This window comes from Mycteria americana, chromosome 8, assembly GCF_035582795.1.
Source record: "Mycteria americana isolate JAX WOST 10 ecotype Jacksonville Zoo and Gardens chromosome 8, USCA_MyAme_1.0, whole genome shotgun sequence".
Taxonomy (NCBI): domain Eukaryota; kingdom Metazoa; phylum Chordata; class Aves; order Ciconiiformes; family Ciconiidae; genus Mycteria; species Mycteria americana.
Window position 1 is genome coordinate 20,839,792 of NC_134372.1, and position 18,019 is coordinate 20,857,810.

General features: G+C 47.5%; 1 protein-coding gene across 7 annotated transcripts in view; it reads right to left on the minus strand.

Annotated features, from left to right (window-relative positions):
- SIL1 (SIL1 nucleotide exchange factor) overlaps nucleotides 1-18,019 on the minus strand; it is a 103,134-nt gene that overhangs the window by 71,760 nt on the left and 13,355 nt on the right. For 5 of the 7 annotated variants that reach the window (XM_075510073.1, XM_075510068.1, XM_075510070.1 and 2 more), the window contains 2 exons: nucleotides 6,507-6,621; nucleotides 3,104-3,239 (listed from right to left, as the gene is read on the minus strand). In XM_075510073.1, coding sequence (XP_075366188.1) covers nucleotides 3,104-3,239; nucleotides 6,507-6,611 — 241 coding nt within the window. In that variant the 5' untranslated portion in view covers nucleotides 6,612-6,621. Of the gene's footprint in view, nucleotides 1-1,751; nucleotides 1,813-3,103; nucleotides 3,240-6,506; nucleotides 6,622-10,415; nucleotides 10,435-18,019 lie in introns of those variants that run through there. The other 2 variants (XM_075510071.1, XM_075510074.1) reach the window with 2 other exon arrangements.

Consider the following 18,019-nt stretch of genomic DNA (forward strand, 5'->3'; position numbering starts at 1 on the left):
GAAAACTGTCAATTTGACAGAGAAGACCATCAATGCCATCCAATCCTTCCATTTATCTCTGGCATCCTGAAGACTAAGGAATCACTATTTGGTTGCCATAACCAACAGGCAAAGATCACCTTGAAAAGCAGTGGGGTGTTTCTGTCTGCTGACAGACTCACCTCCACACACTTGGAAGAGCTTAACGTAAGCAGTAACAAAAGCAAGTCACCTCTGCTATGTTTCTCCAGAGAACTTCCAACTCACAAGGGTACTATGACCTGGTAAAAGTGCATTCAGAAAGGACAAAGACATCAGAGGAAGCACAACTTCAAAAAAATTATGTGTCTGTGGAGGAACAGACACCTGACCATGAGAAGTGATCTGACCATGGGCGTGAACATCCATTCAGTGCAATCCCACTTTTTAAAACCCAAGTAGCCTGCAAGTTCCTATGGACACCAACCAAGAACAGAGCAAAAAGCCCTGCAGATGTCTTCATCATTTCCTCAGATGATACCAAAAAAAGTAAAATAATGGAGGTGCTGGGAGGACTTCTAAGGTGCACATACCCTTCCCATCTAACCCAGCTGTGCCCAGTGCATTATTTAGTGCCAAATGCAAAAGAAGCAAATGCCTAACAAAGCGTTAAAGGACTTTGAGAAGTTTCACCAACCTTTCTACAGTCCATCAGCTTCCCGGCTGGCTGGCAGAAGAGACAACTGATCTCCTTCCTTCCATATTACAGGCGGCAGAGATCTTAGGGTAACTGTCTCTCTCTGTTTGCATCCAGCTACCTCCAGCAGCTTGAAGCATGCTCAAAGTGCAAGAAAGCACTTGATCAAAATCCAGCTCACACTGTAGGCAGCGAGGGAACAACCACACAAGCAGCACTACATATACAATAACAATTGAATTAGGTGGAGGGATTTGACAGGTTACAGGTTGATGACACTGCTGCAGTCTTGGCGGAAGTGTGGTTTGATGCAATTAGTAACAGGGAACTAGAAAAACAGCAGAGTAAAACTGGAAATACATGTATAAAACATGAGCAACTGCAGGACTGGACAGAAGCATAAAAAATCCTGTGCTGAGCTCAGAACACGAACAAGATGAAACAGGAGTGTGACGGGGGAAAACACTCCCTTCTATTATTCAAAATTGAAGATCCAGATTTTAAATCAAAACATTTGCTTCCCCAGGACAGACTGGCCCCGTTTGCTGCAGGGATACAATGGAAGATGGGGTGGGGGCATCCTGAAGAGGAAGGCAGCAGAAAGCAAACTTCTGAGCATTGTGCTGCAGTTCACTTTGGCCTGTGCTGAGCACACACCAGCCAGCCCAGCCAGGACTCTGCTTGGCTACAAGCAAGTGAAATCACATCAGAAACACTGGAAGATGCAGAACCACTGGCTTAGACACGCTGCCAACGCTTGCACCTCTGCCAAAGGACCGAAAGGCACATTCCTCATGCAGCCACGCTGGCTGCTTCCCTCGTCCTGCGGGTCAACTCCCTCCCCAGCACTCCCACTCCCCCTTCCCCTGCGCTAGCAATGGGGAAACTCTCAAGGCCAGAGGCATGGGCTTGTGAAGGCAGCAGGTTCCCCAGCCTTGCTTTGGGTAATACACATGCTAGAAGTGCAAGTCAAGTCACAGTCCACGCACAGGATTTTGCTTCAGAGAAACCCACAGGATACAAAAACCCAGGCTGGCAGGGGGAGACCAAGGAAGACTCCTTTCCGTCATGTTTCTACCCAAATCTGCACGCACACCTGAAATGAGGATCCACAGCGACCACACAATGAGGCAGGTCACCATTTAAGTCTTTTACAAGAGTAACTGAAATTCTTCTCTGTGAATGCTGACAAGCTCTCCACTTCCACAAGCCCTTCACTGCACATGCCCAACGTGGCATTGCTACAAAAATAAAGCAGAACAAGACACCTGAGCAATGGAGAAGGTGCTTCTGAACAAAACCGGCAACGACGTTCATAATGACTGCAAGCATATACATATTCTGCTTCAACAAGGGTGGTGGGGATCTGCCAGTCTGAATACTAAGCAGGGACACCACATGCCTTCCATACATAATAGTATAAAAATGGAATATAAGTATACACTGCAGCTTTGTGAAATTCAGGGGCTTTTACTAGACATTTATGTTATACAAAGATTTACATTTGGAAAAGTCATTCTTCTATATTTGGCAGAAATTTCAAGACGAATGGATCACATATTTATTCATTCAATGATAATACTGAGCACAGGATAAAGCTCTTTTAAATTCAGAGCACTTTATAAAAATTAATTACTACTTAGTTCACCCTTCTGAGGTGGGAAGGTATTACACCTGCATATACATGAGGACACCAAAGCACAAGTGGATTAAATACCTTGTCCAAGACCCCAGAGGCAGGCTTACCGATCATCCTAATTGCTGAAATGTGTGTGCACACATGCATCTGTGTGTGTGTTTAAATGGGCTTATCCTCTCCAGAGCCCTTCCCAGTGCACAGGGTTTTGCAGCAAAGCCAGCCTGCTCAGTTGGTGTTTTCTCACCATACGTGTGTAATAAAAAGATACCAACCGCCAAAAAAAGGGAAGAGTTTTGTTGGGGGATGTACAGATAGGAATAAAAGCTAGATTTCAAACAGCCAAGGAACAGAAAACCCATTGTTAAAAAGCTGGGTAGTGTTACGTTAACGATCCTCAATCAGATCGCCACTGAGCAGCATTTCATCAGCCCACACTGGAGCACAGCAGAGCTGGGATATCATGTGCCAACAAATGCTATAAAATCTGTCCCCTGATAAGCGTACAAAGAGAGAAAGGGCTTCTGAGCTAGGGACAGAGACACATCGCCACCTGCAATGTGACTGGCAGCCCACTTGGCCTGCTCCAGTGAACTGAAAGCACTTTGGCAACCACTCCCATTGCCAGCCAGTTCGGTGACAGTCTCCTATCCCTGTATTGGGTCATTGGGTCCGTGCCTCTTTGTCTGAACACCAGAAAAAGAATATATTGTCATGGGAACAAACAGGTATTTTGAGCTTCTGCAAGGCTCCTGTTGGTGCTGTCAGGTGGGGTTTCAGAGGGATGCTATAATTAGTCATCAGCACGTTACCTGGACGGATGGTTTGCCACTGATGTGTGGGGTAAAACACTTCCAGGTCTTCAGGATCAGCATCATCTTCTGTTATTGGCTCTTTCCCACTGTCATCTTTTATGTCGCTCTCTTCTATTTTTGTAAGGGCAAACTCCTTTTGGATAGAAGAGATTCAGCTCATTAGCAATTGCATCTGGGTAATTTAGTGCCAGCTGAGAATACAAAATTTTTTCCCTCGCCAGCAGATTTTTTTTTTTTGACATCCGAGATTCTTTCCACATGGTTAAATTTAGATTTAAAGTATATTAAAGGTTAAACATGCATAACTAGCGTGACATTTGTGCTGAACAAAGCAACACAGCTTATTTCCTATTCCAGTGCAGGCTGAAGGTTTAAAACAAGCTTTTGCAGAGCCTCACCTATACTACACTCAGAGCCAGGAGCCCTGGCTATTATTAGGGTTGTGTAACGTTGTAAGACCCTGTTTTCCCTTGCCTAAAAATATGTCAAACTTTTAACTTTTTCAGCTGAAATTTTCCACACGAGTTGAATGCCTCAAGTGTTGGGGGTTTTTTGTTTTTTTGTGGGTTTGTTTTTTTTTTTTTCCTTAAATGCACTGATTTCAGGCTTGGAGAAGATTTCAGCTAAAATAGTGCAGTTATTTCCAAAATAGAACACAGGGAAAACACACCAAATTGCCCACACAATAAAAATGTGAGTATCCTTTTCTTTACCCGTTCCTGGTGTCCTCCAAGTCTTTTAAAACAACGAGGCAGCAATTTAATCACCACCTACGTTGTAAGTGCAGCACAAGAATGGCAGAGGTGTGGTAGATCAGCTAGCACGAGTGGTACGATATTGCGCAAAGGAAAAAATGAGGATGAAAAGCAGGAAAAAAAAATCCTTGCTGCGAGGGAAACCTCACTGTTCACTGGAAAATCTCTCTAGGGAGCTGGTGGGAGTCATGTCAAACTGCAACGGATACAATTATTGAGAGTGCATAGTAAGTAACGACCTCGTACTATCTCACACCATGCTATGAACTGCTTGGGAAGCAAGTCTTTGCTATTCTGGTTTTCACAGGAACAAATAAGCTGGTCCAGGCTAATCGTCCAAACAGCTCAATTTCTGTTGCAGGGAGTATTATCAGCTTCTGATATTGCCAAGGATGACACCACTGAATAATTTCAAATAACCAGCCTACAGGGAAAGATTATTCCTAATTGTTGGCAATTAGAATAAGAGTTACAGCTCACTTCATGAAGTGTTTTGATATTAATCCTTAGAACGTTTTCACAGGGAAAAAAAAGAAGTCAGTTAAGAGGTTAACTGGAAATTTTAGGCCATGTTCTGCCTTCACTTTTTCCACTTCTTGGAAAAAATGTGTGCATATTTTCTGGCAGAATCTGGGTGCTTTGCATATAAATATCCATTATCCAGCCGAGGCGAGTATTTCTGAGCAAGAGAAATGTCAGCCTGGACAAAACACGTACAATTAGCAACAACAGTGGTAACACATGAAGATGGTTGACAAACCTATAGTATGTTTTTATTTTATTTGTCAAAAGGGATTGAAATTTCGGAAATGCACTGGAAAACAGAGTTTAACGCCTCCTTTCACCTAGTGCATCAGAGGCTTGAAATTGTTAAAATTATGACAAATGGTTAAAGCTCAGTAACAATCATAAATGTAAAAAGCCAGGTTCTACTGATGAAAATCAATGTTAACATTTTCTGAGCCAAGACTCAACAGGACTAAAATAAATGAGTCAGAGCAGTTACTACTTAGCTTATTTACGCTGCTATATTATTATCCAAGAGGGACTTAACGATACAGGCCATTGTAAATTTACCAACAGGCCTCCGAGTGTTGTATCTGTTAAAACACATAATGGAGATGGCTGACGTTTACTGGCTCTGCTCAAGAGAAGTGCCATTGTCTGAGTGTTTGGTAAGGGTAAAAGGATGTGACTTGGATCATTTAAATGTTACTGCCACTGCTTGGCCCGCAATTGCTTTGCAATACCCCATTTTCATTAGCATTTCTGGCAAAAACAGGCAACAACATACAAGAGATTCTTCATTTACGCAGAAATTAGGTAGGATTCTTTTCAGTTTGTTTTCATAATTAAAATAGTAGAAAGAAAGATGTTTTCTAAAGAACAATGGAAATTTCCTTAAAGGCAAAAAACTTTCTTGCTTTATCAGTCTGAAATCAACTGCAATAAGCTGAAAAGCCTCAGCAGGGAGGGTTTGAGACAATCTGCAGTCTGTTTGCAATAAAGGAGGGACATAACCACCATGGAGCTGTTGCAGGGGGAGTGCAGAAAAAGGTGATGGGAGAGTTAACCACCCATTGCATTAATCCTGTCTGAACCTCAGTCAGGCTGCCTACCAATTTAGGCACGTATCACTGGGTGGCTGTCCCAGTGCTTGTTCTCCAGCTGGGATGACTGTGCTCTATCTCCAGCCTCCTCCCCTCCATCCCTGAAATAAAGCCAAATTATCTCATCATGACATGACTCCAGGTGGGCCTGAGGCACTGGCCTACAGTGCTTATACTGTAATCTGTCCCTTGTATTTGCTCTGGGTAATAGTACAGCCCCCAAACAGCTGCATCAGACAGCCAACAGACCAGTAAGCTGCAATGCAAAGGCAGGAGTGAGTCTCCAGGGATACGGGGGTCCAGTCATCCCCTACGCCAGTGTTGCTAGGGGACCCACTGTTTTAAGCCACAGCATTAATTAAACTAAAAAAACACCACTCTACTGCTCAAGCTTCCTCAAGGAAGCTTTCCAGATCTGCTCATCTAGCAGGGCCTGGCACCTGGGGCTCAGCAGCAGAATCCAAACTGGAGGAGTTTTGCACACTTGTACAAGTGCAAAGGGGCAGACAGCGTCCACTCACCTCAACTGCGGCTTCGAAATAACACTGCAAGCAGCAAAATCCATGCACATGGGACGCAAGGATCTGAGAGGATGCTCTTCTAAGCTTGACTCACTTGCGGTGACTCAACAGAGGCACAGCTAGGAACCTAATCGAGGCCACCTCTTCCCCTATTCTTGCCACTAGCCCGCATAATTAGCTTTGCCTCTTGCCACAGGGGGAACGTGTGACAACTCCAAATAGAAAAAGTGACACCTAGCAAACAAGAGAACTGCCTGAGTTGCGCTGTTCCTGTTGCAAACCCTCTGGATTGAGCATATTCTTGATTTCCTGGGGTGAGGCAGTCTTAAGAAAGAAGCCCTTCTGAAATGTTGTTATTGAAGACCCACTGTCGAGAAAAGGTGATTCACCAACGGCTGCAACACCCTACTTGGTACTACAGAGGGATCAGGTAAGGCTGTCACCCCACCAGGGACTCTGGCAGCCGGACAGCCCTTCGCGAGCACAGCTCTCAGCCGGAGCAGCTGACACTTACAGGAACTCTGTCACTTAGGCTTGACCAGGAAAACACCGCAGAAACCACCAAGACCAGCAGGTTGACTTTGGCAGCAGTGGAGAGGATACTGGCCCAGTGAGACATTGCCACCAGCCTAAAATACAAAGGAAGACAAAACCAACAATATTTTACTACATGTTTTTACAGGTTTCAGCATTCTTCACGTGACATTTTGCAACACAGCACAGGTTCAGGGGTGCAACACCGCAGGATGCAGAACACTTCGAGGTGTTAGTGCACAAGTCTCATCAGGGGCAGCTGATAGCAAGAGGTGCCAATTTTACTGCTAATGGAGTTTATGACAGGTAACAACAATGTAGCTTATATTGACCCCGCAGGGGCTTATGTGTCTCCTGGAAAATATGAAGAGACTGAAGAGACCTGTAAGTCTTGTTTAAAATCACTGTGTTAATGCCATGGATGACGACAGGGAAAACTAAAAATCACTGCAATCCTGAGAAGGCTTTTTATGCTTGTGCCTCATTTTAAGCACAGAAGTAGCTGCGTTCATTCAAATTAAACAAAACTACCAGCTGTCAAAGGATCAGGAGTTTATCTAAATCCATATGTAGGCTTTGCTTGAGGAAAACAACATTTTGCAGAGGTCAACAAGGTTTACTTGGTGGTTCCTACAGCGCAAGGCTGCGGAGTGATGCTCACCTGGACTGTGAGCCCAGGAGCCGGCTCTGCCCACGCTTGCAGTGGACCACAAAGCAGTCCAATGGCATACAGTCACCCTGACTAACCACAAACCACCTACTGAACTGGGGGGGGGGGGGGGAGAAGGGTCCTGCTCTTGTGGCCGCCAGTCACCCTCGTACAGAGCTCGTACCCTCACCGCTACGTGTGTAACCATGCTCACACACATGCGTGCCCCCACTGCCTCACAACATGAGGCTTTAAATCTACCTAGAGCATTCAGCTCACTGCTTCTCATGCTGGGGTAGGGAACAGAGCAGCCTGCCAGCACACAGGCTGAAGAAGTATTTCCTTTGATTGGCTCTAAATTTACATGCTGCTAAATTAAACTAAATGAGGTCTTTTGAAAGAAGATGGGGCTGATTAGTTCCGTTCAAACACTCCTTCATTACTCATCCCTCCATCAAGTCTGCTCCTACTCCTATCCAGGTTTTAAAGAATTTTGTCCCATACATGCAGTCCTAAACATCTTTCTTTCTGTCTCTGTTGTCCATCAGGACAGCACATCACATCGCAGATATTTTTCCTTCCTTGAAGCAACCATCTTCTATTCCACAAAGCAGAAAATATGCTCACAGGTGCACCCAACACCAACTCCTGCCACCAAAAGACCTCTCCCCCAAAAAAACTTTGGAGACATGGAGGAAGTGGAGTCCTCTCCTTCCACCCCTTTACTGCTATCTTGTCTCCCTGCACCATTATGTTACTTCTTCCTCTTCCTGCTTGGTTTTTGCTTTGGCCAAAAAAAGAAAATAAAAGGAAAAGACCACATCATGCTGGTCCATGGTGGATATCTAGGAAAAAGCAGCAGAGCAGGGATCACAAATAGTAATACATCTGATGCACTTCTACATCTTCCAAAAAATCCTGACTCAGGGTCTTCCTGAACAGCAGCCTGTATCTGGGAGCTCAAATCCAGCTCAACCAGATTTTTGTTTTCCCATTAATTGCTTTTGGCGTGGATCTGGACTTCTGACATCCACAGCATCCGTCAGCAACGAGTTCCACTGCTTAATTCACACTGTGCACAAAAGTACCACCTTGTGTTTCTGACCTGGTGCTCGATATCCTCCTTTGATGTCCTCCTCTTTTCTAAAGGGTCAAAGAACTCTCTCAAGGACTCACAAGCCCTTATTAAACTACAACCAGAGTAGAAGAAAGGCTCTCCATTTTCAGAAGACAGGCAAAGACAACCTGTGGCCAAAGCCTCCACCTCTCTCCTGGGGCACTGCCAAGTGCACCCAGGCTACAACCAACACCCAGGTTCCTGAGCTGGAAAACCCAGAGCAGAATTCATGGGCTCAAACTCCATCTGCTCCCAGATCTACATGCCCTTCTGGCCGATGCCACAGTCAGGACCTCAATCTCAGACTGACCATGACACACACTTCGCCCCTCAACTCATCTCGGAACAAACTGCTGCTTTTTACACAGGAAACAGGTTTTTTTGTTTGTTTGGGGTTTTTTTTTTTTTTTTAGTTATAAAACAAGTGGCAAAACTGGGATAATGAAAAATAGATGTATCCCTAAAACTTTACCTGAAAGCCTGGAAATAAAAAGAGAAAAGAAGAAAAAGAAATTCAACAAAGCAGCGGCTGAAAGAAAATGCGCACTCCCATAAAAATAGAGCTCACGTGTACCAAGAAGGCTGGTAGCAAATGACAGTGCAGCCTCTTTAAAGCCTACCTCATGCCTGCCTGGAAGATGGTATCTGCACAACAATTAGCAGTTTGCTTAGGTCCCAGGTAGGCAGGAGGAGCTAACATATGAAACATGGGGATTTGAAGCTCCTGGAAAGAAGCCTGCGCACGCTGACATCTCGTTACAAGACAGACACACGCAGAGGGTATGAGAGGATTTCCAAACCGCATGTTATGTGGATACAATGCACTTTTGGAAACAACCCTTGCAATTTGCAAAGCAGAAAGGGTGGTAACCATGACTCCACCTGCATGGGGAGTGTTTGCTCTGATTTAAGGACATCATTTTGGGATCCAGCAGCACCCACGCACAGCTGCAGCCCATCAGCACCAGAACCACTACAGGAGGACCACACACTCCCCTTGTGCAGAGTGGGGTGGTTTGGTTTTTTTTCCCCCAATAATCCTTTTTTGTCAAAGAAAACCAGGTACTAGGGAAAAAACAAAGGGTCACACTCAAAGAAGCCTCCATTCTCGGCAGCAGTCCTCCCGTCAGAACAGGTGATGTTCTTGGCTTCGCAGCGCAGGGAGGTTCTGCTCCGCGGCTCCAGAAAACCCCATCTGCACCAGCGGCAGCAGAAACAATAGCATTGCCATTATGTTCTCTATTAGCAGGGACATTTTTACTGATTTTACTAGCTGCGCATCAGTAAATGCTACACAGCCCCATGAATGTGGCTGCCATAGTCATAGGTGACAGTTCAAAGCAAGTCAGTAAGAGGAACATATTTCATTAATGCCTTCTGCTGCTGGAAACACACCACTCTTTCACGTTGTAACACAAAGCCCACGCTGCATATACTGTGCCACTCCAATAAATCCATCTGAAGCCTCATCTGAATTCTGATCCGCTGCTCTAGGAGAGCACACAGACATCCCGGAGAGCGACCCAGCCCCCTCACTAGGCTCTGGTTTTACAGCCAACTGGAAGCAGTAGCAATAAACTAATCCTTGTTCTCATCTAGGGGTCAAGGGAGCAGCATGGGAATTATAAGCCTTGCAAAATTGTCTCCAAATTTACTAGTTCAGGCAGGGTATCTGTCCAGCCACCTTTTGTTAAGATGGCCAGTGGTAACGAAATTACCAACAGCACTTTGTGTGTTTATGAGCACAAATAATTCACAGAGGTCCCCTTGCTGAGCATAGGGCAGCACTGGAGAACAATCAAACGATGAAAGACATCAAGGAACACAGCCCAAGCACCCTTCAGCTGAACCAGTGACATGAAGACCTCCAAGCACTTACAGCCTCTTAGGCTAAAGCCAAAGTTTGATGGGCAATAACAGTTAAGGAAACTGTTTTAAAGATAGACGTGTAAATTGGGATGCCTGATTGAAGAGATGCACTCAGGACAAATACTACAATCAGTGTCACAATCCCTGTTCAAACACAACGTCATTTTAGTGATGCTGGCATCTATGGCTGAGACCAGCATGACGTGCCAAGTGATGTGCAACGCAACGGAGAAAGAGAAGGAAATTTAGCTGACCTGACAGTTTCTTCCTCTGAGCAATAGGGTCCCTAGGTTTGTAAAAAGCACCCATTTTTGCTGACTTGCTACTGAAGAGCAGAGCAGTGTCAGTCAGATGCCTTGGGAACGTCCTGTGGACGGCAGTCCCTCCTCCTCCGATGACTGTGCAGCTACACCAGCAGGAAAAATAGGAGATTTTAATCTGAAATTCAGCCTGTGCCTAAGAGATGAAACAGGTGGTGGACAAACGGAGAATTAGTAGGAGGCCACAGGACACTCTGCCCTTCCCCATTCCTTACAGTCAGGTCTGCACAACCCGCTGCTTTCAAAACAGATGAGCAGGACCAACCTGCAAATACGATCATCCTCTCTTCTTCCCAGAGGCACAGAGACACAAAGGCTCCTGTTAAGTACAAACCAAGCTAAGAAAAGCCAGCCTGGAAATACTCATGTTTTGGTGGACACAGGCCCAGATGACCATGTGTCTGCTTAGCAGGTCTCAATCCTGAAGATCTGCCTCAGCTCTCCCTGCTCTGACAGTACTTGGACATTGCACCATGGCTTCTGGCATGAAGCACAGGATTTCTTGGATTTCCTCTGGAAACAGGAGCCATGAGAAGACAACTTGCCCATCTTAAAACCCCAGTGGTTCTCATAAGACAGAGCACAGGTCCTGTCCTTCCAAACATGTCTACCTGGAGATAGTTACCTGCAGCACATTTTAATGTGGAGGATCCAGAAGGAAGATGCAAGCTGATGGGCAAGACGCTGCAAGAACCACAATGAACTACCAAGTCTTGCACAATGTGAGCGTTCCCCATTGCCTTCACTAAGAACAGGACTTGTGAGTCTCCGATACCACCTTTCCCCCCTTAAAAGCCATCTTCATCTTCTTTTCATGCTTTTTTCTTCCCCTAGACAAGGCCTAGAAATTAATTGCAGTTGTCCCAGATGCAGTGCCCAGGTAAGCTGCTGTGACTCTGCACAGCTGATCCACAGGCACTCGGGACGCACCAGGGACCTCCTGCTCTGTGCGTCTGTCTGAGCTCCCTCCTGTCACAGACAGGCCCTGATCAGCAACATTTCCAAAAGGAGGCAGGAGTGAAATTTCCTCTTCATTAAAGCCAATATTAAAACTACAAAGATCCTGGAAGAGATCTGAATACACTTGACTTATCAAAGAACTGGATCTGAATAAAAATTAATAGTAAAACCAGAATAAAATAACAAACCTAACACCTTAGGTAAAGCAGGAGAAGAGCCCTGAATGGCAAAACCAAACATAATGAGGAGCTTCCTTCAGGGACCCGTGCAATGCTCCCAGTGGAGCCCCACTTTTTTTGTCCTCGATTCTCCCAGGACAAACCGGGCAGGAACAGACTTCTCCAGGTACAGAGCCACCACACCGGGCTGGCACAGGCTCCACACAGCTTTGTTCAAGGTCTGATGTTGCATCCGCTTCTGCCACGTTCCGGATGCTCTCAGCAGCTCTGTTCCTCCTGGTGTCCTGCCACTAGGAAAGCACACTCATGCCTCCAGCGAGTATCCCCAGCTCCACGCAGGAGCCCACTGCACCAAGAGCCCCCAACCCCTACCAGAGGGTCCCACCTGGGCACGAAGCCTCACACTCATGAGTGAAAGACAGGACAGTGAGCACCACTTGTTTGCAAACACCCTCACACTACCAAGATTTCAGCAGAGAGGGCACAGCTGCAATACAGACTGTCCTGTTGACGCTGCTTATGAAATTGCTTAAAAAAAGTTTATTCTTTTTGCTTGCTCCTCATCATTTACTCCTACCAGGACTCTGCTCTGATGTGTTAAAAACACTCCTACACAAGGGAAAAGTTGTGGGAACACCTTCCCGTATTTGGCTGCCTACGGAGAACCCACGCAGCAAGGCGGCCATGCTTTTAGGTTGACAGGAATAAACTGCAGCTCAAGCTCTGCCGGTTAGGCACAGCCTGCCCCCAAGCAGCAGGTCCTGCTCTGATCTGCAGCAGAAGGACTGCTCTGAATTGGGACTAGTGCACAGGGAGAAATTTTGACATGGGGCAGTGGGGATGGTGAGGAAGGAGAAGGATAACCATGGCAGAAACACATGCTTACAGAGCCTGGCATCTACTGTGCAATCATGCAACTTTTATAACCGCCACTAGCAAATAACAACAGTAAATATTAATAACCCCTACAGGCCACCTGCTTAGGCATCAGCTAATATCAGCCCCTCTAACAGCAGCTCAGCTACGATACCACCTAACATTGGTCATTCTACAAGCACTGCCGGGTGCCGACACAAGAGCAGAGCACAAATGTATCCAGCGACAGGAGACAGCACAGCGCCTGGGCATGGCCAGGGCAGCTCTCAGCACCCAGTGGCTTCACCAGCACCGGCCATGGCTCCGCACAGGGGCAAAGGAGTGGGTTGTTGCGGGTCATTTACGGACAAAGCCGGCATCGCCCCTTCCACCTGACCACAGCAACTCCGACCCTGCCTCCAAACCTCATGCAGTGTAATGTTAAACATCATTTAGTCTATCAATTAAACTTACTTAATGAATTCCTTCAGAAACCAGCATTCACAGAAAACACTGCTGTCCAGAGGGCAAGAGCACAGCTTTATACTTTGGTGGTTTGAAGTCTGAGCAAGGCTGCCATCATCCTCTCCACCTGCTCATCAGTGGCAATGGTAGAAGGGGCCACTCTGTCATGGCTCAGCAAGATCCCCAATTCCAGGGGCTGCAGCTGGCATGTCTCGGGCAGTCCTCAGACCCTCCACACCAGAGTGCACTGGGTCCAGGATGGGGGGATTTTCTGCTTCACTCAGGATTGAGTGTACAAAAGCAGAGCATACCTCAGAGGCCAGAGGACTTAATTTATCATTTATTATTTACAAAAAATGCATCTGAACTTCTGACAGCTGCTCTCGCAGGGCTCTGTGACCGCCTGCACATGCACATGACACCCTCGCTCTGAGAGCTTTGGGGCTAGCAAGCACGTTCAAGTCCGTACCAGAGTGTGGGGGCTGATTTGCACCAATTTAGGACTTGCCTGGAGATAAGAGATGCACAAGGACCTTCAGGACAAACATCTTTCTGAAAGCTGCCACACTACCTGACCTCAACCATACAAAACGGCTTTCCCTTTCCTCATCGCCTCCCCATCGCCCCAAACCCCAGCCAAAAACGCCTCTCCTCCTGCCCGTATCTATTCCCTTCTCCTGCTCTTTGCTGCAATTAATATTTTTCCCCCCACATGTATCTATCATTTCACAGAATCACAGAATCACATGGGTTGGAAAAGACCTTTAAGATCATCGAGTCCAACCGTAAACCTAACACTGCCAAAACCACCACTACACCATGTCTCTAAGTACCTCATCCAAACGTCCTTTAAATACCTCCAGGGATGGCGACTCAACCACTTCCCTGGGCAGCCTGTTCCAATGCTTGATAACCCTCTCGGTGAAGAAAAATTTCCTAATATCCAATCTAAACCTCCCCTGGTGCAACTTGAGGTCATTTCCTCTCGTCCTATCACTTGTTACCTGGGAGAAGAGACCGACCCCCACCTCTCTACAACCTCCTTTCAGGTAGTTGCAGAGAGCGATAAGGTCTCCCCTCAGCCTCCTTTTCTCCAGGCTAAACAACCCCAGCTCCCTCAGCCGCTCCTCATAAGACTTCTGCTCCAGACCCTTCACCAGCTTCGTTGCCCTTCTCTGGACTCGCTCCAGCACCTCAATATCCCTCTTGTAGTGAGGGGCCCAAAACTGAACACAGGATTCGAGGTGCGGCCTCACCAGTGCCGAGTACAGGGGCACGATCACTTCCCTAGTCCTGCTGGCCACGCTATTTTTGATACAAGCCAGGATGCCATTGGCTTTCTTGGCCGCCTGGGCACACTGCTGGCTCATATTCAGTCAGCTGTCAACAAACACCCCCAGGTCCTTCTCTGCCAGGCAGCTTTCCAGCCACTCTTCCCCAAGCTGTAGCGTTGCATGGGGTTGCTGTGGCCCAAGTGCAGGACCTTGCACTTGGCCTTGTTAAACCTCATACAATTGGCCTCGGCCCATCGATCCAGCCTGTCCAGGTCCCTCTGCAGAGCCTGCCTACCCTCAAGCAGATCAACACCCCCGCACAACTTGGTGTCATCTGCAAACTTACTGAGGGTGCACTTGATCCCTTCGTCCAGATCATTGATAAAGATATTAAACAGAACTGGCCCCAACACAGAGCCCTGGGGAACACCGCTTGTGACCGGCCGCCAACTGGAGTAAACTCCATTCACCACCACTCTTTGGGCCCGGCCATCCAGCCAGTTCTTTACCCAGCGAAGAGTACACCCGTCCAAGCCATGAGCAGCCAGTTTCTCCAGGAGAATGCTGTGGGAAACCATGTCAAAGGCTTCACTGAAGTCTAGATAGACAACATCCACAGCCTTTCCCTCATCCACTAGGCGGGTCACCTTGTCGTAGAAGGAGATCAGGTTGGTCAAGCAGGACCTGCCTTTCCTGAACCCATGCTGGCTGGGCTTGATCTCTTGGTTATTCTCTACATGCCGTGTGATAGCACTCAGGATGATCTGCTCCATCAGCTTCCCCGGCACCGAGGTCAGGCTGACAGGCCTGTAGTTCCCCGGGTCCTCCTTCCGGCCCTTCTTGAAGATGGGTGTCACATTCGCTATCTCCAGTCAGCAGGGACTTCCCCAGTTAGCCAGGACTGCTGGTAAATGATGGAAAGGGGCTTAGTGAGCTCTTCTGCCAGCTCCTTCAACACTCTGGGCTGATTTCCATCAGCCCCTATTTGCAAGGTGACACCTTACCTCAGACTAACCTGGTAGAGCCTGCCAGTGTTCAGTGTATTTTTTACCCCCTCTGCTTTCCCAAGCTTGGAGAATCTAACAGGAAAGAAAGCACACACTGCACTAGCCAGGGCATGGGGCACCCTGATGTCCCGCTGCAGTTGGGCCCACAAAGAGCCAAAGATTTAACTGGTGTACGCTCAGCCTCTCTGGAAACAGCTTTTTAGATTTTCCAGGTTCGTGCTGTTCACTCGTGGCTCTCGCATCGCACAACCACCTCCTTCCCCTGTCAGGTGCTGGCTTCCCTATAAAGATACTCAATTAAGACGTTAAAAAAAGTGCAAAATTCAGGCTCAGTATTATAGAAGTCTGATGCTGATGTGTCAGGCACACAACTCCTGCAGCAGTACCCACACCATGCCACCTGCCCCAGTACAAGCATCTATCCCCCATGTCTCTATCTCAGCCTGTCCCCACCAAGACCCTCACTGCTGGCTCCAGCTCAGCCTGGAGGTTTCCCATTGGGGTTGCCACCCCTCTCGAGCCGACAGCACCTACTGCCACAGCCCTGCAGAGCACCCGGCGCAGAGGTGCCCCGACAGCGGGCAAGCGAAGGGCCTCTCCAGCAGCTCTATCGATCCGCCAGAAACTGTGAGCTGTGAAGTTTATGAAAAATGCATTTCCTCACCTCTCTACAGTGCACTGGGCAGCGGTGACAGCTCTTACTTGGCCTGATGACCCACAGGCACAGGTCACAGCAGGGAGCAGCACAGCACGTGGGCAGCAAACCTGTGGCTCGCCCGCCACATGCTTCGGCTATGCGGCCAGGATTAACGTGGCATTGCAACCCGTGGGATTAATTGCACAGGATGCCTGGTGGGATGCCCAGCTCAGGACCTCCCTTGCAAGTGAGCTGGGCTCCCCCACCCTTCCAGTTCCATGGCAAGTTCCCAGTTGAAAAGCCACGGGGATCCACTTCGTGGGCCAAACCCACCCAGGAGGTGCCAGATCAGCCACTGGTAGCAAAGCCCAGAATAAAGCCCTAACAAGACAATCTCAAACCCTCCCCTGAAGGGGAATAAGGAGCTCTCCAGGGATGAACGTAATCTACTGCCAAGCAGGTTCCCTCAGGACTGCTCCTGGCTTTGCCGCAACTCTCTGCAAGAACCCGGGCAAGTCGCTCCCCATGCTGGGGCTCAGTTCCTCCACTCCTAACACAGATGCCACAGTTATAACCAAGGGAATCACGAGGCTCCTTCCACTAAGGTCTGCAGCAATATCTTCACGTGCTTGGATGAAAGGCATTATTCAAGTTTGCTTATTTTTTTCAGTGCATCAGTACTTTTAAAGTGGTCTCAGAGGATGCTTTCCATAAGCAGTTAAAAAAGCTCTGGGACAGTAATGAGTATGAAGAGAGAATGGAGAGACTACCAGTACAATCATCTAGAAGTGACTCTTACCATGATTTCCATTCTTCTACCCAGGCATTTCCCACTGAGATTAAAAAGCGAGTCTTGCTCCCCAAGCGCAAGACCCTCCCCAGTCTGAAACCAAAGCAGAACAGCCAGCCAACAGCAGGCAGCATTCCTTCGGCAGTTTTTTCCCAAGGAAATTTAAAATAGCAAAGAGCTCCAAGGGCTGCAAATGCAGAAGTAAATGCACAGACATGGGAAGCTGAAAGAGAACATAATTCCTTCCCCCTCCTGTTCTTCATCATCTGCAACCTCTACTTTGGGGAATGGTTTTTTGCCTTTCTGCTTGCAAGATGGTTATAAATTGACATGTGCCCATGCTGCACTGAGGACCAAGATGGTGCAGTCTTCCTTGGTCCTTGGGCACTGTTTTAAGCTTAATAAAAATCAGGGAAGAAGCAAGGAAACTGCCTGCACACAAAGCACCATCAAATGCCAGGAGTCCACAGCTGAAAAATACATTTCTTCTCTCATCTCTTGTCAGATAGGGAGAGCTATTTTAGATGTTACTTGTAGCAACATATCAAAAAACCAGTTGAAAATGTGACAGTACAGCATCCTTTTAATTAAACAATCCCTCAGGTACTGCAGAATCGCTCTGGCCAAGCGCAGGCACTGGACATTGCACATCTGCTTCCTCGGGAGTAAATGCAGGCCTGAGTCCTCCAGCAGAGGAGAAGGTTTCACAGATCCCTCTGGAGGCCCACCTGCTGTTATCAGATGACCCCAATAATTTGCATGGGCTGTGACCTTCCTGCTGTCGTCCTGCCTTTTGCCTCATCAGCCTCTGCTTAAGCAGAGCTTTGATCCCTCAAGTGACTGCCGGTTCAGAGACCTTCTTTCCTTTTGCTGCCTAGACATGAAGGACACTGAGCTGGAGTTCCTGAGCATCTCGGCTTCTGACGGGCAGACTTTGATGTTGCACAGAGCACCCGTCTCTGCGATTCGTCTGGTCTCTTCAAACAGCAGCAGAGCCATGGCTTGTGATCTGTGCAAAACAGCGTTTTCCTTGGGGAAGAAAAGTCATGCTGGCACTCATCTCCACCTTGTCATGGCAGAAAAGGCTGTACTGGTGCTTCAAAGAGCTCCTCAACCTTAAATCCTTATGACACGGTGACAAATCAGGGAACCTGCCTCTGTACATCTCACGAATCCCAGCAGAAGTTATGAAACAGCATTTCTGCGAATGCCTTAGCCACCACAGGAGCCTGCGCATGCTGTCAGTCATACTGGTCACCGCACTCAAGGGCTGCAAGGTCCGCATGTCTCCTCTCCACAGGGAAGGCTTGAACAACCACTTCAATGTGGAGGTTTGAACTGCGAGTCTGGGCCTTATAGGTGTGCAGAATG